The sequence below is a fragment of the Hylobates moloch genome, unplaced genomic scaffold (assembly GCF_009828535.3).
Source record: "Hylobates moloch isolate HMO894 unplaced genomic scaffold, HMol_V3 SCAFFOLD_20, whole genome shotgun sequence".
In the NCBI taxonomy this organism is placed as follows: domain Eukaryota; kingdom Metazoa; phylum Chordata; class Mammalia; order Primates; family Hylobatidae; genus Hylobates; species Hylobates moloch.
Window position 1 is genome coordinate 40478611 of NW_026652295.1, and position 22592 is coordinate 40501202.

At 52.5% G+C, this 22592-nt stretch overlaps 1 protein-coding gene across 1 annotated transcript in view; it reads right to left on the minus strand.

Moving 5' to 3' along the window:
* Nucleotides 1–22592, minus strand: part of CUNH6orf132 (chromosome unknown C6orf132 homolog) — a 42935-nt gene that overhangs the window by 11421 nt on the left and 8922 nt on the right. Inside the window, exon 2 of the mRNA XM_032140316.2 lies at nt 13335–13441. Coding sequence (XP_031996207.2) covers nt 13335–13441 — 107 coding nt within the window. The remainder of the gene's footprint in view (nt 1–13334; nt 13442–22592) is intronic.

The window sequence follows — 22592 nt, forward strand, 5'->3', positions numbered from 1 at the left end:
ACCAGCCTGAGCAACATGGTGAAACCCCATCTCTACTAAAAATACAAAAATTAGCCGGGCATGGTTGCAGGTAGCCTCCAGCTACTCAGGAGGCTGAGGCAGGGGAATCACTTGAACCCGGGAGGCGGAGGTTGCAGTGAGTCAAGATCGCACCATTGCACTCCAGCCTGGGTGACAGAGTGAGACTCCCTCTCAAAAAAACAAAAGAAAAGAAAAAGTTATGTAATTAATGCCATGGAATTGTACACTTTAAAACGGTTAAAAGGCCAGGCACAGTGGCTCATGCCTGTAATCCCAGCACTTTGGGAGGCTGAGGCAGGCGGATCATGAGGTCAGGAGATTGAGACCATCCTGGCTAACATGGCAAAACCCCGCCTCTACTAAAAATACAAAATATTAGCCAGGCGTGGTGGCGGGCGCCTGTAGTCCCAGCTACTCGGGAGGCCGAGGCAGGAGAATGGCATGAACCCAGGAGGCGGAGCTTGCAGTGAGCCGAGATGGAGGCACTGCACTCCAGCCTGGGCGACAGAGCGAGACTCCGTCTCAAAAAAATAAAAATAAATAAATAAATAAATAAAATGGTTAAAATGGTAAATTTTATCTTATGTATATCTTATAATAAAAAAGTTAAACAAAACAAGACAAGAAATCAAAAGAAAAAGTGTTGGGGGCAACTTAGAATGTGTGTAACCTCTAGACATCACCTCTTTCTCCCATCCCCTAAACTCCCAATCTTAACAGTAGGAACAACAGCTGCTACTTGGCCAGCACTTATTCTGTACCAGGTACTCTTTCAGCACTTTCTTTTTTTTTTTCTTTTTTCTTTTTCTTTTTTTTTTGAGACAGTCTCGCTGTGTCGCCCCAGCTGGAGTGCAGTGGCAAGATCTCGGCTCACTGCAACCTTTGACTCCCGGGTTCCAGCGATTCTCCTGACTCAGCCTCCCAAGTAGCTGGGAGTGCAGGGACCCGCCACCACACCCAGCTACTTTTTGTATTTTTGGTGGAGACGGGGTTTCACTATGTTGGCCAGGCTGGTCTTGAACTCCTGACCTTGTGATTCGCCTGCCTTGGCCTCCCAAAGTGCTGGGATTACAGGCATGAGCCACTGTGCCCAGCCTCTTTCAGCACTTTCTATCACTTAACTCATTTGCTTTTCACAACAGCCCAATGAGACAGGTGCTGTCATTGCTACCGCCATTTTCCAGATGAGGAAACGGAGGCTCAGAGAGATTCAGTGACATGCCCTAGGTCCTACAGCGAGTTATGGATCACTGTCTTTTCGGGCACCTTGCAAACCCAGCTTGTCATCCAGTTCTGCCCATCACTTCCTGAATCCTTCCTTCCTGCTGCCCCTCCACCTCAGCCCTTCCTCAGTCCTCACCATCCCTCACCCAGATGGACAGACTGCCTTTGATGCCAGATACTTTCCCAGTCTCCGCCTCACTCCATTGTCCAAAGCTGCCACAGGGATAGTCTTTCTCAAAAGTATCTCAGAGCAGGTTACTTCCCGGCTCAGAATCCTTCCATTGGTCCAGAGGAAGAAATTCAAACACCTTCACATGGCCTGTGAGAACTTTCACAAGTTGGACCCTCTGCAGCTCCTACCATCTTCTCCCCACCTACCCCACAAACCCTGGGCTCCCACTGGTGGTTCTTGTCTTTTTCCCACCCCACTGTAGCTGGGGGAACCTGACGAACTCATGAACAAGTGTGCTCCCTGCAGCAGGGGTCCTCAGTGGGGCACAGAAACCACCCCTTGGAGGAATTGTGCAGAGGTTTCAGAGGTCCCAGGGGCGGATGGGTAGCTTGAAAAGCCCTTTAGATGATCCAGCTACATCTGCCTCTCCCAACCCCCGAAAGTCACTGCCCCCACTTGTGATCCATTTCCACATCTCAAGCTTCCACAGCCTTGTTCTTGCTCTTACTCTGCCTAGGATTCTCTTCTTTTCCTGGCAAACTCCTAGGTATCCTTTAAGCCCCAGATTAAATGCCCTTCCTCTGTGAAGTCCTTCTTGGCAACCCCAGCCAGAGTTAATTCTCTTCCCTGTGTGATCCTCAGGCTCTATGTGCATTATTATTGCAGCTGACATTTATTAGGCATCTACTAGGTGCAAGGCACTGTTCTGAGTACTTCACATATAGCAACCCAGTCTTACTGTTAGTTTTCACAGTAACCCTAAGAGACAAGTTATTAATTTTTTTTTTTTTTTTTTGAGACGGAGTTTCGCTCTGTCGCCCGGGCTGAAGTGCAGTGGCGCAATTTCGGTTCACTGCAAGCTCCGCCTCCCGGGTTCACGCCATTCTCCTGCCTCAGCCTTTCCGAGTAGCTGGGACTACAGGCGCCCGCCACCACGCCCGGCTAATTTTTTGTATTTTTTAGTAGAGACGGGGTTTCACCGTGGTCTCGATCTCCTGACCTCGTGATCCGCCCGCCTCGGCCTCCGAAAGTGCTGAGATTACAAGCGTGAGCCACCGCACCCGGCCGACAAGTTATTATTTTTATTTTATAGATGAGAAAACTGAAGCACAGAGAGGCTAAGTACATTGCCCAAGGTCACACAGCTAGTTAAGTGCCAGGGCCAATATCGGGGCCTGAAAGCCTGCTTCCTTTGCCAGTACAGTGTTTGCTCTCATACTTTCCCTCTAACACAGCTCTATAGACATAGAGTTGATGATTGTAGTCCCTGCTGCCCAGCCTAGTCTACTTGAGGGCTCGGTGATGGCTGCTTCTTTGTATGTGCCTGACACAGACCGGGCAGTTAAACAAATGTTTATTGAATGAATACGTTCCTGGATGAGTGAACGAGTGGCAGAAAGAATATGGAACAAGTGCTGGGCATGGTGGCTCACACCTGTAATCCCAGCACTTTGGGAGCCCAAGGCAGGTGGATCATCTGAGGTCAAGAGTTCGAGACCAGCCTGACCAACATGGTGAAACCCCATCTCTACTAACAATACAAAAAAATTAGCTGGGCGTGGTGGTGGGCACCTGTAATCCTAGCTACTCGGGAGGCTGAGGCAGGAGAATTACTTGAACCCAGGAGGTGGAGATTGCAGTGAGCCGAGATTGTGCCACCGCACTCCAGCCTGGGTGACAGAGCAAAACCCTGTCTCAAAAAAAAAAAAAAAAAGAATATGGGACAAAGAGGCAGGAAACCTGTGTTATGGCTCCAGCTCTGCTACCAATAAACTTGGAGCAAAGTAACTTCTCACTCTGGTCTCAGTTTTCTGCCCCTTCTGTAAATACTTTCCAAGGATCACTTTGACTACAGCGTTCTGTGAGTCCAGGCCCATAAAGTGTCCCTTCTGTGAGTTAGCTCACCTGCGTCGTGTGGGCAGTGACCTGGACACTAAGGGTCACCCCTCGATGACAGGGTGTTGGGACAGACAACTGTATTGCCTCCAGGTTGTCCTCTGACTCCAGAGATGCCAAAGGGGCAGCAGGATAGAGGCAGGGGGAGCTGGGAGGGAGAGTTCTCAAAGTTCTTTTCCAGGAGCCCCAGACCAGGCAGGCAGGGCTGGGCTTGAGGTCACTGCTGGCCTCAGACACGGGGCTCTGAGTGCTGCAGTCAGCTGGGGAGCCTGCTGTGTCCCAACCTTACTTACACTGCTCCACCCTTGGCACCAGGAAAATGACAGACTCAGGAGCCCAGGGTGCTGCCGGCAGGGGTTGCCATGTACCTCAAACATTCTCAGGGGAGTGGAGTACATGGCCCTCTGAGTGTGGCAGCCCACATTAAAAGGGGCAGACCAATCTGTGTCCAGTGAAGCAAAGAACATGCAAGTGAGCATCTGAGCGTGCCCCTGGTGGGCTGGGCTGCAGCACCTCCCTCTTTGGGCCAGCCTGGGCAGCTGGCCACGGCCACTCCCTGCGCTGTGGCTGCCTGGGGGCAGAGTCCAGCCCTGGCTCTGCCAGCTTGGGAACTCCACGAAACTGGGCCTCAGCACTTCCTCGTCCTCACACCCAGACAACACCCAGAAGCTAAGACCATCGGCCACCTCACTCACTTCACAGAGGTGTACAAGCCAGCAACTCAGTTCAGTTGAAGCAGCCCTTTAATTTTTGTTTTTTTGTTTTTTTTCTTTTTGGAGATAGGATCTCACTGTCACCCAAGCTGCAATGCAGTGGCAAGATCATAGCTCACGGCAGCCTCAAATTCCTGAGCTCCTGTAATCCCAGCACTTTGGGAGGCCAAGGCAGGTGGATCTTAGGTCATGAGTTTGAGACCAGCCTGGCCAACATGGTGAAACCCTGTCTCTACAAAAAACAATAATAATAAAAAATAGGCAGGTGTGGGGCAGGCACCTGTAATCCCAGCTACTCAGGAGGCTGAGGCAGGAGAATCGCTATCACTTGAACCCAGGGGGCAGAAGTTGCAGTGAGCTGAGATTGTGCCACGTCACTCCAGCCTGGGCACAAGAGCGAGACTCTGTCTCAAAAAAAAAAAGAATTCCCGGCCTCCCAAAGTGTGGGACTACAGGTGCAAGCCACCATGCCCAGCTTTCCAGCTTTTATTTATTTATTTTTTTGAGACACAGTCTCACTGTGTTGCACAGGCTGGAGTTCAGTGGTGCAATTTCGGCCCACTGCAAACTCTGCCTCCCGGGTTCAAGCAATTCTTCTTCCTCAGCCTCCCAAGTAGCTGGGACCACAGGCGCGCACCACCACATCTGGCTAATTTTTTTGTATTTTAAATACAGATGGGTTTTTGCTATGTTGGCTAGGCTGCTCTCGAACTCCCGGCCTCCAGTGATCCACCCACCTCGGCCTCCCAAAGTGCTGAGATTACAGGCGTGAGCCACTGCACCCAGCCTGTCCAGCTTATTTTTATATTTTTTGTAGGGACAGGGTCTTGCTATGTTGGCCAGGCTGGTCTCGACCTCCAAGGCTCAAGTGATCCTCCTCAGCCTCCCAGAGTGCTGGGATTACAGATGTGAGCCACCTCACCCGGCCAAAGCAGCCCTTTAAAAACCATCACAGTGGCCAGGGGCGGTGGCTCACGCCTGTCATCCCAGCACTTTGGGAGGCCAAGGTAGGCAGATCACCTGAGGTTGGGAGTTCAAGACCAGCCTGACCAACATGGAGAAACTTGTCTCTACTAAAAATACAAAATTAGCCGGGCATGGTGGCACATGCCTGTAATCCCAGCTACTTAGGAGGCTGAGGCAGGAGAATCGCTTGAACCCGGGAGGCGGAGGTTGCAGTGAGCCAAGATCACGCCATTGCACCCCAGCCTGGGCAACAAGAGCGAAACTCCATCTCGAAAAGAAAAAAAAAAACCCATCATCACAGCCTAGTATATTGGAAAGTTCCCAGCAATGATTAGGGAGGAAGCATGGGTGGAGAGAACTACCATTCCAAGAATATTTATATGTATTTCCTTCCTTGTCTCTATTGCGAGGTTCTTAACAATGAACTTTTGTTTCCTTTATAATTAAAAAAAAATACCCAATACAATAATAGTGTGTTTTTGTGTTTTTTTTTATTTTTGTTTTTGTTTTTTGAGACGGAGTCTTGCACTGTCACCCAGGCTGGAGTGCACGATCTTGGCTCACTGCAACCTCCGCCTCCTGGCTTCAAGCGATTCTGCTGCCTCAGACACCTGAGTAGCTAGGACTACAGGTGCATGCCACCATGCCCGGCTAATTTTTTTTGTATTTTTAGTAGAGACGGGGTTTCGTCATATTGGCCAGGCTGATCTCAAACTCCTGACCTTGTGATCCTCCCGCCTCGGGCTCCCAAAGTGCTGGGATTACAGGCATAAGCCACCGCGCCTGGCCTAGTTTTCTTTTTAATTATTGTGATTGAGTGGAAAAAATATCAGCTTAGGAGTCAGGCAGACCAGATTTGCAATCTTAACTGACTTATCCAAAAGGAGTCAGAGACAGTGTCTGACATATAGATGGTGCTCAAGAAGTGTGTCCCTTTCTTGCCTTCTGAGGCTCAGCTTTCTCATCTGTAAAATGGGAATAATCCCACCTCCCTTAGGTTTTCTGTGATACCAGAGGCCACTACACACCTCTTAAGAGGTCCTGCAGAGTAGTGCTCAAGAAAGTTTATTTCCCCTGGATTCTAATCAAGGACTTGGGCCACTGCTCCGGGCACAGCCTTCAGGGTGTGTCTCTCTGGTTGCATCTGAGGAAATGGGTGCTTCCCCATGGTCAGGGACAGGTCACCAGGAATCCCTTATTGCCCTCTTGACTGCTAACATTTCAGAGTCGAGAAGGAGGAAGAAACGGAGGCAAGAAGGCAGGGAAGAAAACACTCGCTATTCAAGGATGAGGCTAGTTTCCCTTTGAAGTTTTGTGGGGGCTGGGGCCCACTGCTCACCTGTTGCACCCCTGAGAGTTCAGGAGGGCAGGGCTCACCCACTGATGGCCCCAGTCCACCCCACTGGCCTCCCCATGCCTGGGACACACACATCCTCATGCCTGGGATTCCTCAGAGCTCAGCCAAGTCTCAAGGGTGGGTCACCAGGGGCTGGGCCAGTGGGCAATGCATGGTTGACCCTGGGTGGCGGCCAGCTCGGAGTCTTAGCTACGCATCGTGGAATGCAAACTTCCTCACCAGACTCCTCCTGGAGCCTGGTCTGGGGCACTGGCCCTGTGGGGTGGGGTGTGGAGTTGCAGAGTGGGAGGAGATGACCCTGAACCTGAGTTAGAGGCAGGCATGGTTGGGGGCACCACTGCAGGCTGGGAGAAAAGGAAGCTGGGAGCCCCCACCCCTGCCCCAGAGCAAGAGCTACACAGAAACCCCTCCAGGCACCCAACATACCCAACTAGATGAAGCCCAGCCAGTTGTTTTCCTGGCTTAGGGGTGCAGTATGGGGGTGCTGGCCTGGTGGAGGTGGTAGAGGATCAAGGATCGAGAAAGGCTGTGTGTATCCTGCAGAGCACCTGTGAAGTTGGGAGCCAGTGAGCAGTTTATAAAGGAGATGGATGGTTTCCCCAACACAGCCCCACACTGTGCCACAGCTCAGACCCCTCCTGGGGGCCAGAAAAGAGTGTCCACCCATGAACCATCTTCCTCTGGACCTATCTACCATCTGAGAACCACCCTTAGACCCAGGTTACCACGGCTTCTGCCCTCCACCGAGTATTATGGAGGGCCCAGGTCTGCCCTCTCTCTGGGACAAGAAGTCAGTAAGATCAAGGGGACAGGCCCTCAGAGGGCACATCACGTCCCTGGAGACCCTGCCTAAATGGCCCTGAGCCCACTTCAAGGGCTTCTTCTCTGGCCAGTCTTCCTGAGGGGGCACACATCTGTGAGTCCATGGGGACAAAGAGGCGGCTGTTTATGGGCCAGGATGAAGGATGGAGGTTTATGGGCCTACATGGAGCTTTGGAGGTTCAGGCTGAGGTCCTTACTGAGAGGGAAGGAGCCAGGTGGGTAGAGAAGGGGATGTGGAGCTCCATTTGCACTCTCGTGGCAGGCCTAACACCCCACAGCCCACAACCCTTTGGCCTAACATCATCCACACAAACCAGCTAAAAGCCAGTCATGGCTGCCTTGCCTGGCTCACCCTACAGAGCTCAGATTCCAGCCCCAAAATGTGCCTGGGCTTTGAGTTTAGAGAAAAGCTCCTGCAGCAGCGGGGTGGGTGGAAAGGAGAGATGGGGCTGACTCCAGCTGCCTCTTCAGCAGCAAGGACTAAGGGAGGGGTGCAGGGCAGGCAAGGCCTCCTGCCTGAGCCTAGGGATGCCTCCTCTGGCAGAGCCAGGCCTGTCTGACTCACAGGGTGGGGTGACCCAGGCAGCTCTCACCGCCCAGGGCACCCCTGGGGACCTGTTGGGCCAGTTTTCCCATATTTGCCACACTGGCATTTAATTTTTAATTCCTCATATGCATCACCCTGGGGATGGCTTGATTCAGACTGGGGAGGGCGAGAGATAATCCCAGAAAATACAACCCTGCTGCCACCCACTGTTCTATGGACCCAGCTCTCAGAAGCAGAGGGACAGGCCAGGCACGGTGGCTCACGCCTGTAACCCCAGCACTTTGGCAGGCCAAGGAGGGCAGATCATGAGGTGAGGAGATTGAGAGACCATCCTAGCTAACACGGCGAAACCCCGTCTCTACTAAAAATGCAAAAAATTAGCTGGGCGTGGTGGCAGACGCCTGTAGTCCCAGCTACTCGGGAGGCTGAGGCAGGAGAATGGCTTGAACCCAGGAGGCGGAGCTTGCAGTGAGCCGAGATCGCACCACTGCACTCCAGCCTGGGTGACAGAGACAGACTCTATCTCAGAAAAAAAAAAAAAAAAAAAAAAGAAGAAGAAGGAGGAGAAGAAACAGGGGGACAGGCTCCGGCTTGCACTCTGGGCCCAGTCTTCCCTGAGAAGGAGGGAGAAAGGATCACCCCTCACTCAGCCAGGCCTCCGATGTTGTACACGGGGCCAGCCTGGGGAGAAGGCCTGGCTCCTGTCCCTGCTTCTACTGAGCCCAGTGGCCTGGACAGGGCCTTCCCCTCCCCAGGCCTCAGTATTCTCATCTTGACAACTGCCGTAGATCTCCCCACTCTGAAGTTTGGTGGCTCAAATCCAGCTCCTCAGGGCTCCCCAAGCAGGAAGGTGGGGTTGCCCCGGTAGCTGGAAAACCTCCCTTTCTAGAGGCGGAAGCAGAGCTCAAGGAGGGGTCCATGTGTCATTAGGGCCTGGCTTCTCTGGTGGCCCTCCAGGGAGCTGACCACGCCATCTACCCTTCCGTTAGGAAGTCATCTTAACACAGAAAGTCATGGCTGGGGAGACCCTTGAGGACCATGCAGTGTGACCCCCACTGTTGGGTAAGGAGCCAGAGGCCCAGGGAGAGGAAGGGACTGGCCTGCAGCCACCCCACATCCCAGCGGCAGAGCTGGGACTGGTGTCAGCAGCTGGAGTATTAGCCCCTGGTCCCATCCCAGCCACTGAGGGATCCCAAGGTCCTTTTCCTAGCCGGCCTTTGGCTGCTGGATGCCTGATAAACACTTTGTAATCCCCAGCACCCTCAGCGCACAGAGCGAGGGCGCTCTGGGGAAGGGGGCAGAAGCACCTGTCGCTGCCTTGTCTCCTTCTCTCTAGCTCTGTCCCCTGGCAGGCTCCTTTAGGGCACTGACAGGGAGGGTAGGCTCAGAAGATGGCCCAGGCTTGGAGAGAGCTCACAGGCCCTCGGGGGGGCACCTGACTTCTTGGGCACTGCTACCTCGTACCTCCCCTACCCACTGGGCAGCCTGGCCTGGGAGGTGCCTCTGAATGTGGGAAGGGAGGACAGGGAGGGGTGGAGGCCTGGCCGGCTAGGACAGTATCAGGCAGGGCTAGGCACCGGCCCAGCTCCCCACCCACCCTGACTTGGCGGGGCTGGGGGACGGGGTGTGTGCGAGTGCATGTGTGTGTGAGCCCACACCCACACAGAGCTCGTCCTCCCTCTTCTCCCCATTTCCCGGCCTTCTGTCCCTGCTGAAAGAAAGCAAAGGAACTGGCCAGGGCCTACAGGAGAGGAGTCAGAAGCTCAGACAGGAAAGAATTAAGCCGCCAGCCAGATTCCCCTCCACCGGGGAGCAGGCGACGAACAGTGTGGAAGATGCCCTATCTTGTGACCTGAGTGAGGAGCACAGAACAGTCCCTGTGATGTGGGCCACTGGGCCAAGCGTTCCTAATCTAAAGGCATATCAGGGTGGGCTTCAGTCCCCTGCTGAAATTGTAAGCAAAACTAGATGTATGTGGCTCCCAGCCTCATCATGGCATCAGAAGCATCTATGAGCCAAAAGTGGCAACAGGCCTGGTGCCCAGCAGGCCCAGGCTGCTGGACAGGGATTCAGAGAGGCAGGCAAGGGAGGTGGAAGTGGTTTTGCCGCCGGGTCCTGGAAGGAGAAGGAAAAAGCTTCTATGTAGCGGGTAGAGGGAGAGTAGAACCGCCTGAATAGAACTTGGATCCCGGAGCCTGGCTTCAGGGATTCCAGTCGCGGCTCTGCCACTTAGCCGCAATACTTTAAGCAAGTTACTCCACCCTGTGCCTCAGTTTCTCTGCCTGTAACATGGGGATTAATGACAGCACCTTGCTCGGAGGGTGGCTTTGTTAACACACATGGTCCACGTGGAATGGTGCCTGGCACACAGTGAGTGCTCAGCACACGGTGGCCACGATCACAGGCCGCGCCACTGGATGGGGTTGGCAAGTCGCTCCATCTGCCTTTCCCTGGTTAGCCAGCACCGAGGGAACGAGTGAACTTCCCCTTCCTGGTTCAGTTCCTGCATCTGTAAAATGAGGCCCCTTTCACCCGTCAGTTCACCATGTGTCCATTCTCTCACCCTCTCCAGTAAGGGGGCGTGAGTTTTTAGGGAGAAGCCCGCATTTCCTGGGACTGGTTCTGAGGCTTGCCCAAAAGAACTGCTCCCAGGAAGCATTTCCCCAGGACAGCCTGGAACTCAGGCCTGACCTGCCAGCCCAGACCACTTCAGGGGCCCCGGAGCCTTTGGTCAGGCCTGCCTGGGGTCTATGCAGCCCCTGAGTCATGTTCTGCCCAGACCAGAACCAAACCAGAGCCAGAGAGAGCTGGAAGGCGGGGATTTGCTCTGGTCTTTGAAGGGCCCACAGCAGATAGCTGGGGGGAGATAAGGATGCCCACCAATCAGAACGAACTCAGCTGGCCCACATTAACTCTTTAGTTGCTGCTTTTGGGGGTGGTCCAGATCTAGGGGAGGGGCAGGACAGCAGGAGCCACTCCAGGGGCAATAGCCGTTTCTACTGTGTAGAGAGTATTTCCGTTTTGTTTTTTGTTTTTTGTTTTTTTTTGAGATGGAGTCTCACTCTGTCGTCCAGGCTGGGTTGGCTCACTGCAAACTCCGCCTCCAGGTTCAAGTGATTCTCCTGCCTCAGCCTCCTGAGTAGCTGGGATTACAGGTGTGTGCCACCACACTCGGCTAATTTTTGTATTTTTAGTAGAGACAGGGTTTCACCATGTTGGCCAGGCTGGTCTTGAACTCCTGACCTGGTGATCCACCCACCTTGGCCCCCAAAGTGCTGGGATTACAGGCATGAGCCACCACACCTGGCTGCATTTCAGTATTTTATTTGTTTTTTTTTATTCCCATTTTACAGATGAATGTTTTAGTATTTTACTGACTGGTAGAGGTGTGTCAACTCTGGGCCCACACTGCTGTGAATCTGGGTATGTGTGTTGAGGGTAAGTGACAGGAGAGAATCTAATTAACCTCCCAATATAGAGTATTTCAGGCTGGGCGCAGTGGCTCACGCCTGTAATCCCAGCACTTTGGGAGGCTGAGGTGGCTGGATCACCTGAGGTCAGGAGTTCGAGACCAGCCTGGCCAATATGGTGAAACCCTATCTCTACTAAAAATACAAAAAATTTGCCGGGTGTGGTGGTGGGCGCCTGTAATCTCAGCTACTTGGGACGCTGAGGCAGGAGAATCGCTTGAACCCAGGAGGTGGAGGTTGCAGGGAGCCGAGACCACGCCATTGTACCACTTCAGCCTGGGCAACAAGAGCGAAACTCAGTCTGAAAAAAAAAAAAAGGAATATTTCAAACTGATTTTATCTGCATTTGTGGGTGCAATCACTTCTATCAGAGTTTTATGCATTCTCTGGAAACCAAGTTAGGGGCTGACTCATTTGTTTTTTTTCTTTAAGACAGGGTCTCACTCTGTCACCCAGGCTGAAGTGCAGTAGTGCAATCATAGCTAACTGCAGCCTCAACCTCCTGAGCTCAAGCAATCCTCCTGCCTCAGCCTCCCAAGTAGCTGGGACTATAGGCACACACCACCACACCTCACTAATTTTTAAATTTTTTGTAGAGATGGGGTTGGGCTATATTGCCCAGGCTAGTCTTGAACTCTTGGCCTCAAGTGATCCTCCCACCTCGGCCTCCCAAAGTGCTAGGATTCCAAGCTGACTTATTTGATTTCTACCTTGTTGTTGTTGGTGTTGCACTTTCTATATTTATCTATAATGTCCATGAATTGCCTTTATAAGCAGAAAATAAATTATTTAAAGTTGTATTCCCAGAGATCTGTGTGCTCAGCCCTCCACAGAGAGGCCTTAGAGATGCACCAAGGAGAATGTAAGACTGCCTCTGTCCCATCTAGAATCTTAGGTCTGATTGTTGAAGTTGGACATAGCAGAAAAAAACTGGTGATGGGGAGAGGAAGGTGGTTGTGCCAGGCAGGCAGTGCTAGGCAGGAGGTATGGGGACCCAGGACCAATGTGTGGGGTGCCATGAAGTCTAACAGGCCCCTGAGAGCTCAGACCAGGGCAAGGGGCCTTTCAGTCCAGGCAATACTAAACCCTCATGGAGGCAAGAGGATGCCGTGACCCCAGTGACAGCATTGTGCCACCCATGACCCAGGTCCGACAGACAGGAGTGAGCCTCAAATCTAGGAGCCTGGCTGTTTAGGCCTGGGCTGTCTAGTACAGCAGCCACTGGCCACAAGCAGCCACTGGCCACAAGCAGCCACTGAGCCTTAAAATGTCTCAGTCTGTCAGAAGCGGGTTGTGCTACATAAGTAGTACACCAGATTTTTAAGACTTAGCATGAAAAAAAAGAATGTAAAATAGCCCATTAGTATTTTTTATATTGATTAAATGTTGCAGTGACACTCTTTTTTTTTTTTTTCTTTTGAAATAGTCTTGCTCTGTCACCCAGCCTGGAGTGCAGTGTTGTGATCTTGGCTCACTGCAAGCTCCGCCTCCCGGGTTCACGCCATTCTCCTGCCTCAGCCTCCTGAGTAGCTGGGACTACAGGTGCTTGCCACCGCACCGACTATTTTTTTTTTTTTGTATATTTAGTAGAGACGGGGTTTCACCATTGTTAGCCAGGATGGTCTTGATCTCCTGACCTCGTGATCTGCTCCCCTTGGCCTCCCAAAATGCTGGGATTATAGAGCCATCACATCGGCCACAATGACACTCTTTTGAATATACTGGGTTAAGCAAAATATATTTGTCTCCTGCAGTGGGCAGGGAGCTCCTTGAGAACAGCAAGGCTGGCCCAGTCATCTCTGTATCCAGCACCTAACGCAGGGCCTGGCACAAAGTAGACAGTCATCAGTGACTGTGGAAAATGAACCCTGCTTGGCTGAGGGTACCCACTGCTGTGTCACTCCTGCACACAAGTTCTCCATAACTTCTCCTTGGGCTTGGCCCTGAAGGAGCCGGCATCCCTAATCCTAGACTTCCTACTGTGAGCCTCGGCCACGCCTCCTTCCAGTAGCCCCCCTTCCCGCCGGGTCAGCGTCAGGAAGGAAGGGGTGGACGGAGGGTGCAGCTGATGTCCACTCGGGCCAGGGCAGCCTTGGTGTCCCCACCCAGAGCAGACTCTCCAATCTCAGAGCAGAACCGTACTCACCAGCGGAAGGAAGGTCAGCAGGGGCCGGACTCTTGGCCGAGCTTTCAGTGTGGCTGTTCCTGACTCGCTCACTGTGTTAAACCGATTGTCTCCATAATAGATGCCATCTAGAGAACACAAGTGTGGGGACACCATAAGCTGGAGATCCAAGGCATCCGGCCACCCAAGTTTAATCTGCCCTTCAGCTCCCAGTGAAGAAAGCCAGGGCCTGCGTGTCTCCCGGTGTTGGACTCAGCTAAGCGCCTCTAACATAATCAGATCTTATGGATGAGATGTGCGCTTATGGGGCCAGCTGAGGTGCCGCTGGGTGAGGGACTCGGTGTTCCTGGGGCTTTCAGCCCCCTGCAGCCATCTCTCTCCCAATCCATAACCACCACCCTGTACCGTCCTGAGCCTTCTCTCCCACAGCAATGGTCCCTCGTTTTTGGAGCCCAGGAAGCCCGGCTAAGGGCCCAGCCGAAGCTTATCTCAGAGAGGGAGGAAAACAAGCTGGCTTTTCCCTCGAGTGTTTGAATTTCTAATCTGAAACATGCAGAGCAGATGAGGCCACCTGCTGTCCCCAGTGGCCAATATCCCATCATCTGGACTCCCTAACTCAAGATTTCCCTGACCACCAAACCACAGATGGTTGTGTACATGGCTCACTTTAATGCACCCTTGAGGGCAGAGCAGAAAAAACGGGACAGTAGGGTCAATGTGACCTGATTAAAAAATCCCAGCTCTGGCCGGGCGCGGTGGCTCACGCCTGTAATCCCAGCACTTTGGGAGGCCGAGGCGGGTGGATCACAAGGTCAGGAGATCGAGACCATCCTGGCTAACACGGTGAAACCCCGTCTCTACTAAAAATACAAAAAATTAGCCGGGCGAGGTGGCAGGCGCCTGTAGTCCCAGCTACGCGGGAGGCTGAGGCAGGAGAATGGCGTGAACCCTGGGGGGCGGAGCCTGCAGTGAGCCGAGATCGCGCCACTGCACTCCAGCCTGGGTGAAAGAGCGAGACTCCGTCCCAAAAAAAAAAAAAAAATCCCAGCTCTGCCACTGACTGGCCATGTGGCTTAACCTCTCTGGGCCTCAGTTTTTCCCATCCGTACAGTGGGAGTGATGATAGTGCCGTATAGCACTGTTGTGAGGAGTGAGTGTGGCCAGGGCATAGTAAGTGCTCAGCAAACATGGTTGCTTCACCTGTAGGAAGATGATATGAAGGACCTTCCTCTTCCTCCAGTTACTGAGTCTGTGCTCCGTGCTGCTCTGTGGCAGTGGATGTGAGGGGCCACTCACATCACATCACATCCCTTTCTCAACTCCCTCATGACCCTTGATACACACTGACATGAAATTCACACTCCCTTGGCAGGGATCGCTGTGGCCCTCCTGCTATGTGGCTCATGAGCAAAGAGGGCTTTTCTTCCATTTAACAAAGTGTGGAAGACTTTCCTCGATAGCCAAAGAAGAGAGAAGAAAGGTTAGAATCCCAGTTAGCCAGAAGCCTACTAACTGGGAAATTGAGCTAATCATGATTACTTTTCTCCTTGTACATGACTTTAGGAGAAAATTGCAAGAAAGCCAAATGATTTATTCAAGGGACTGGGCTCGTCAGGAAGATCCTGGGATCAGACTACACCCATCCCAAATCCCTACACTGATAGCCGCAGCACCCCATGTGAGCATCTGGGCTTTGGATGTGACAGGGAGGCTCCTGGGAGCGCTCCAGCAGCTGGAGGTGGTGTCCTCCGTGTGCTGCCCTCCCAAGGCAGGAAGCTGGCTGGGACACTCAAGCTTCTCCATGTCTCAACAGGGGCCCGAACGTCGGGTTCTCCGTGTGCTCCGCACGTCCCTGGAAACTCCAGTTCCCAGCACTGCCCTGCCCCATGCACTCTGGGCAAATATGATTTTCCAGTCCCAGTTGCCAGGCTCCATGCCCGAGGCTGCAGACCAAGATCGGACAGGGCATGGGGGAGGGGAGCTGTAAGATCTGACCCAGTGGGAAACAACAAAAGTAGCTCACACCCAACAGCCACTGCGAAAGCCCCCGATTCCCTCACTTCCGAGAGTCTGCGTGTTGACACCAGGATCTCCTGGGGCTTCTCTAGAGAGTGCTGTGTGGATGCCAAGGCCCTAGACCTGATGTGATGTGGCTACCTGGACCCTTAACAGGACTGGGGTGCGGCGGGGATTGCCACAGGGACTGCATGAGAGCCACACTCCTAGGCAAGGCCCTAATCATTTCAGTTCATCTCTGCACCGATGTTGGGATCTAGGGAGCCTCCTTCCTACAGCTGAGTTATTGTCATATTAATGGCTACTCTTATTGGGTGCCTAGGAGCTTTAGAAGTGTTATATCTGAGCAACTTGGCAAGGGTGATAACTGTAATAGTAATAATAATAAAAGGTAAAAACTTACTGAGCATTTTTTTATCTTTATTTTTTTTGAGATGGAGTCTTTTCTTTGGTTATATAGATGAGAGGTTTCTATGTTGCCCAGGCTGGCCTCGAAAGCTCGTCTCGCCTCCTTATGTGCCAGGACAACAGGCCTGAGCCATTGTGGATCCCCTTGCTGTGTCGCTCAGGCTGGAGTACTGTGGCGTGATCCCGGCTCAGTGCAACCTGCGCTTCCCAGGTTCAAGCAATTCTCCTGCCTCAGCCTCCGAAGTAGTTAGGATTACAGGTGTGCACCACCACGCCCAGCTAATTTTTGTATTTTTAGTAGAGACAGGGTTTCACCATGTTGGCCAGGCTGGTCTCAAACTGCTGCACTCAGGTGATCTACCTGCCTTGGCCTCCCAAAGTGCTGGGATTACAGGTGTGCGCCACCATACCCAGCTAATTTTTGTATTTTTAGTAGAGACGAGGTTTCACCATGTTGGCCAGGCTGGTCTCAAACTGCTGCACTCAGGTGATCCACCCACCTCGGCATCCCAAAGTGCTGGGATTACAGGTGTGCACCACGTGCCCAGCCTACTGAGCACCTTTAATGGTCTGGGCACTGTTCTGAGCATCTTACACATTATTAATTCATTTAATTCTCAAAACAGCCCCATGCAAATTGGTACAGTCATTATCCCTGTTTTACAGATGAGGAAACTGAGAAGCAAGGAGGTCAAATAACTTGCCCAAAGCCTCACAGTAAGTGTTGAAGCCAGGGTCTCCCTAAAGGGCCTGACTTCTAAACCACCATACACACACCCCTAAAGGGAAGAGTCATAATCCCACCATGTACGGGGGTGAGGAAGGCTCAGCTCTGCTCTGGCCAAGGAGCAGCTCTGGGAAGCAACAGGAGGTGAGGCAGTTTGTTCGAAGCCTGCTGCTCAGGATGGAGTCGGATCTGAACTGTGGCCGTCTGACCCCCAAGCAGGCGCTCTAACTGCCTCACAGGTCCCATGACTCAGCCCTGCCTCTGAGCCATTGTTGTTTTGCTTGCTTTGTGGTTGTTTTAAGCAGTGAAATCCTTTCTAAGCATATAGTTCTTTTCTGTAAAACATATAGAAGGGTAGTGGCTGTAGTCAAGGCCGGGTTGGAAGGCCCAGGTGGCTCCTCTCCCCACCAGGCACCTCTGGAAAATCGGATTTGATTTTCCAGTCTGAAGAGGAGTGGGTAGGGGTCAGAGAGGGAAACGTGATACGGAAGCAGAGGTGGGGCGATGCGCTGTGAGAGGGGCTCGGCTGCCACGGCTGGCTTTGAAGATGGAAGGAGGCTACTGGCCAAGGACTGTGGGCTGCCTCTAGCAGCCAGAACAGGCAAGGAAACAGACTCTCCTGGCGCCTCCAGAGGAATAAAGTCTTGCCAACACCTTAACTGAGCCCACAGAGACCTGTGTCAGAGTTCTGACATGCAGAATTGTAAGGTAGTAAATTTGTTATCAAAATAAGAAAAGGGGCCGGGCACGGGGGCTCACACCTGTAATCCCAGCACTTTGGGAGGCCGAGGCGGGCGGATCACAAGGTCAGGAGATTGAGACCATCCTGGCTAACACAGTGAAACCCCGTCTCTACTAAAAATACAAAAAATTTGCCGGGTGTGGTGGCACGCACCTGTAGTCCCAGCTACTCGGGAGGCTGAGGCAGGAGAATCACTTGAACCAGGGAGGTGGAGGTTGCAGTGAGCCGAGATTGTGCCACTGCACTTCAGCCTGGGTGACAGAGTAAGACTGTGTCTCAAAAATAATAATAATAATAAAATAAAATAAGAAAAAGAGGTGTGGGGCTGGGTGCGGTGGCTCATGCCTATAATCCCAGCACTTTGGGAGGCCGAGGTGAGCGGATCACGAGGTCAGGAGTTCAAGACCAGCCTGGCCAATATGGTGAAACCCTGCCTCTACTAAAAATACAAAAATTAGCCGGATGTGGTGGTGGGCACCTGTAATCCCAGCTACTCAGGACACTCAGGAGGCTGAGGCAGGAGAACCACTTAAACCCGGGAAGCAGAGGTTGTAGTGAGCCAAGATTGTGCCAATACACTCCAGCCTGGGTGACAGAGTGAGACTCTGTCTCAAAAAAAAAAAAAAAAAAGAACCGGCTGGGTGCGGTGGCTCATGCTTGTAATCCCCAGCACTTTGGGAGGCCAAGGCGGGCAGATCATGAGGTCAGGAGATCGAGACCATCCTGGCTAACACGGTGAAACCTCGTCTCTACTAAAAACACAAAAAAATTAGCCGGGCATGGTGGCGGGCACCTGTAGTCCCAGCTACTCGGGAGGCTGAGGCAGGAGAATGGCATGAACCTGGGAGGTGGAGCTTGCAGTGAGCCGAGACCACACCACTGCACTTCAGCCTGGGTGACAGAGCGAGACTCTGTCTCAAAAGAAAAAAAAAAAAAGAAAAAGAAAAGGAGGTGTGGCTGGAATCAGGCCAACTCTCAGGGGCCCCTCAGACCTGGCCCAGCTCCTGCTGGGTGGAGGCACAGCATGAGGTGAGGCGCGTGTGTCCATCTCCATCAGCTAGATCCTCAAAGCATTCAAGGTCAGAACTGGGGTCTTCCCAGCCTCAAGGTCAAGGCCGAAAACTAAACAGAAAGACAACAGAGCTCAACCTTGGGGAATTTCCTATTGGAAGTGATGAACTTTGCTCAGATCACAGGTCAGGGATGCTGAGGCCTTCCTGAGAAGCAGCTCCCTCCTCAGTCGAGGAGCTAAAGGAGGGCTAGGAACATCCTGGTGTCCCTTGAGGAAGGAGGGGCGAGAAGGAGGTGAAGGGGGTGCCTGGAGAGGAGGCTGGATGATTTGCTCTCGGAACAAGACTGCAATGAGAAAGAGGGGCACAGCCCCGTGTCTCATCCACTCTGAAACTTGCAAACTCCCTTGGTGTCTGGCTTTTTCTGGAAAGGTCCTTCGGGATCTCAGAGGTTTTATGCTTGCCACATGCACGGACCAGAGAGGCAGCATTGGAACATCCAGGTGGGATTCAGAAAGCTGGAAAAGGAAGGGAGATGCCCCTGGACCCAGGAGCTTCCAGAGAAAGAGAGTCCTGGGGCAATTCCAGCAGCCAGGAAGCCTTGTGAGACCCCAGCAGCAGGTTCTGAGCAAGGCCTGAGCCCCAGATGGACCACAGTCCTGTCAAGATACAAACTTCTGACAAACTCACATGCAAATAATGCAGTGATAAAATAGGAGTAAGTCCAGGTCTGCCTCCATTGACCCAAACCTGATCTTTAAACGAACCCAACTTCCCCCCAAATGGAATCCTATTTATGACAAGATTATGCATAGGATTACTTTAGATTTTCTCCCTAACAATTTCTCCCTCATAGAAGGATGGGAAATGAAGGTAGGGCTTTGCTTTCATTTACACTCCCTCAAGGATTTGAGTTGACATAAATATTAATACCATCGAACATCCAAAAACCTGCTCCAAAAACAATTCCTGGTGCCAAGCAGGAGACTTCACCCCAGATTTCAACCTGGGTACAGGCAGCTCCCCTCCTGCCCCTTCTCCCTCAGGAGAATCTGGCTCTGCCATGGGCCAGAGGGCAGCAGAGTTGTGGCAGAGGCTGCCTGGGCTGTGAGGAGGCCATGGCTGAGATTCTGCCCTGACTGCCCTGGCCGGAGACACCCAGCAGTCGGACAGCTCATGGCTGGGACGGGAGGCAGAACCTTACGGGGTCAAGGCTATGGGTTTAGAATCCAGCTGAACTTGGGTTCCAGTTCCGGCTCCATCACTTAACTGTGGGATCCTGGGAGTCTCACTGGTCTCTCTGAGGCTGTCTCTTTATCTTTGTACATGTGAACAGTGGTCCCTGCTCGGCAGGCTGATGTGAGGCTGAGTGAGAGAAAGTGTGCAAAAGTCATCAGCACAGTGCCTAGCAGATATTTATGCTCAATAATTGGGAGGGTTGGCTGTGAGTGGTGGCTCACGTCTGTAATCTCAGCACTTTGGGAGGCTGAGGCAGGCGGATTACTTGAGGTCAGGAGTTCAAGATCAGCCTGGTGGCCGGGCACAGTAGTTCACGCCTGTAATCCCAGCACTTTGGGAGGCCAAGGCGGGTGGATCACCTGAGGTCAAGAGTTCAAGACCAGCCTGGCCAACACGGTGAAACCCCATCTCCACTAAAAATACAAAAATTAGCTGGGCGTGGTGGTGGGTGCCTATAACCCCAGCTACTCGAGAGGCTGAGGCAGGAGAATTGCTTGAACCGGGGAGGCAGAGGTTGCAGTGAGCCAAGATTGAGCCATTGCACTCCAGCCTGGGTGACAAGAGCGAAACTCCATCTCAAAAAAAAAAGACCAGCCTGGCCAACATGGTGAAACCCCATCTCTACTAAAAATACAAAAATTAGCCAGGTGTGGTAGTGGGCGCCTGTAATCCCAGCTACTCAGGATACTCGGGAGGCTGAGGCAGGAGAATGGCTTGAACCTGGGAGGCAGAGGTCGTAGTGAGCTGAGATTGTGCCACTGCACTCCAGCCTGGGCAACAGAGTGAGACTCCATCTCAAAAAAATAATAATAATAATTGGGAGGGCTGGTTATTGTTGTCATCAACATCATTTTCTCTCTGCTCCACCTTACTTCCCTCCACCAAGAGTTTGGGCTGTGAGCTTGAGCTGGACTATGTCACTTGCAAATCATGGTGACACCTGTCCCCATGGGGGAGAGCCACCAGGAGGCAGGCGGCCCTTTGGGCCCTTTGCTTTCTTGTTTGGGTTCACTCTGAGTCCTGATGCCTGGGGCTGAACAGCCCTCTTTGCAGCAACCCAGAGTGGGAGGGGCTGGATCAAGGTCACCAAGCAGGGGTCAAACATGGCCCCTGACTTGCACTGCCTTACACATGACAGGGCACGTGGCTCCCTGCCTCTCCCCAACAGGCAGACCTGGCCCTCTCAGCCTGGGGTGGGGTACGTGTTAAATGTGGTGGGTGGGCCAGCTCCGGGCGAGCTGAGAGCTAGGTACACGCTGCTGCAGGACGCCCAGCCCTTCTTTTCTGCCTTGCTCCCCGAGGGGAGGAGCCTCACTGAGTCTTCGGCATTTCTTTGCTCACAGAGTTCAGGGTTGGAAGAAATGTTCTTCCTCCCCCAGCCCCAAAGCTGCTCATGGATCTCCATGGAGGCTGAGGTCAGAAAGATTCCGGGGCAGTTATTTAGTTCTTCCCCAAATTCTAGCTAGGTCCAAACTAGAGAGAAAATTAATTTGATTAATTAAATACTTAAATGTCTAACATCTATTAAGCCTGTGTTATGAGCAAGGCACTATTCTAAGACCTCACCACTCCATGGGGGAAGTACCCTTATTATTCCCAATTTGCAGGTGAGGAAACTGAGGCTCAGAGAGGTTAAGTCCCTTGCCCAAGGTCCCACAGCTGGTGAGTCAAAGGGGCTGGGATTCCAGCCCAGGCAACATGACTCTAGACTCTGATTCCCTCGTGTCATAGCCAGCAAGGCAGGGAAGGGATGTAGGGATTCAGTGTCTCTCCCCTCCATCTCTTGTTTTTCCTGAATGAGACTTAAAAGTTGGTGAGGCCTGGAGGGGAGGAAATGGGCCTAGGAATCATATCTGGATTCACATCAATGTAATACCTGAGGACACTGAGCACTTTGTGGGGCGGTTTCCCCGCCTGTAAAGTGAGGATGATACTTTTCTGGAAGCCTCCCAAAATCAGGAGAGGGAAGGAAGCTAGCCAGAGTGGGAGGAGGGCTGGGGCCCCAAATTGCCAGGGGCCCCTAAATGACCTCAGGAGCACTGGCTACAGGTCTAACTGGATGCCTGGGGCTTCGGAGGATTCGGGCCTTAGCTTGGGGAGTTTTTGCCTTGACTAAGAGGAACCCAGAATCCCAAAACAGACCTCTTTCTACTTCTACCTCATCGCAGATATAGAATGGGGGTGCTGGACAGTGAAGTATGAAGTGTGGCATCCAATCATCGGCCACTAGGGGAGCCCCTGCCTTTCAGGGAAGCAGCCGGGGCGGCCCCACGTGAATGTAACTCACAAATGGCGTTAATGAGGCCTTTCCTTGCTAATTAGCAAGTCCACATGACCGGAGCCTAAAAAGGCCAGTCTTTCCCAGCAAGTCCCAGCAGTCCTGACCTGAGGACCAGAGAGAGGCCTTTGTCCAAGGGCAGAGGGGACGCTGAAGATTCGGCTGGGGTGGAGGGGAAGAGGGGCAGGGAGCCACAAAGTAGAGGAGGAGGGAACAGAAATGGAGGAGTCTTGGGCACCGCCCCCCCAACCCTGCAGGTGGGGACTAAGGGGGAGGAGCAAAGTGAACAGGGCCTTCTGCTTCCAAGCTAGGACTCGCCACTCAGTGTGCAGACCCCAGAACTTGTGAGAAATGCTGACTCTCCCTTCATCCCGAAACTACCGAAACAAATCTAATCTTAACAAGATTCCAGATGACTGGGTGCACTTTCATGTTTGAGCTACCCCGGACGGGAATGACTGAGTCATTTCACCTTTCTGTTTCCTCAATTGAGAAGACATACAAAGCTTTTAGTCCACAGACTGGTGATATAATAATTACATTACTGTCTTTACTTATTGGCTAGGAGAGAAGGGGCACCTTGTAGCTGGCCTGCAGGGGTCACGGGCAGGCCTGGCTTTCTGGAGTTGAACTAGAGTGACAAGAGAAGCTTATATAATGGGGCAGCAGAGGGTGTATATGTGTGCACTGGACTGCCGGCAAACCACAGCACACCTCCAGGGAACAGGAGTAAACAAAAGTTGGTAGGCTGATGCCAGTCTGGCCCTGGGTGGAAATATATGCTCAGCTCCTGGCTCCCGGGGTAGGAGGTGGGAGTTTCCCACTCTTTAGCCGGGCCTGAAACACAGGGTCAGGAGAC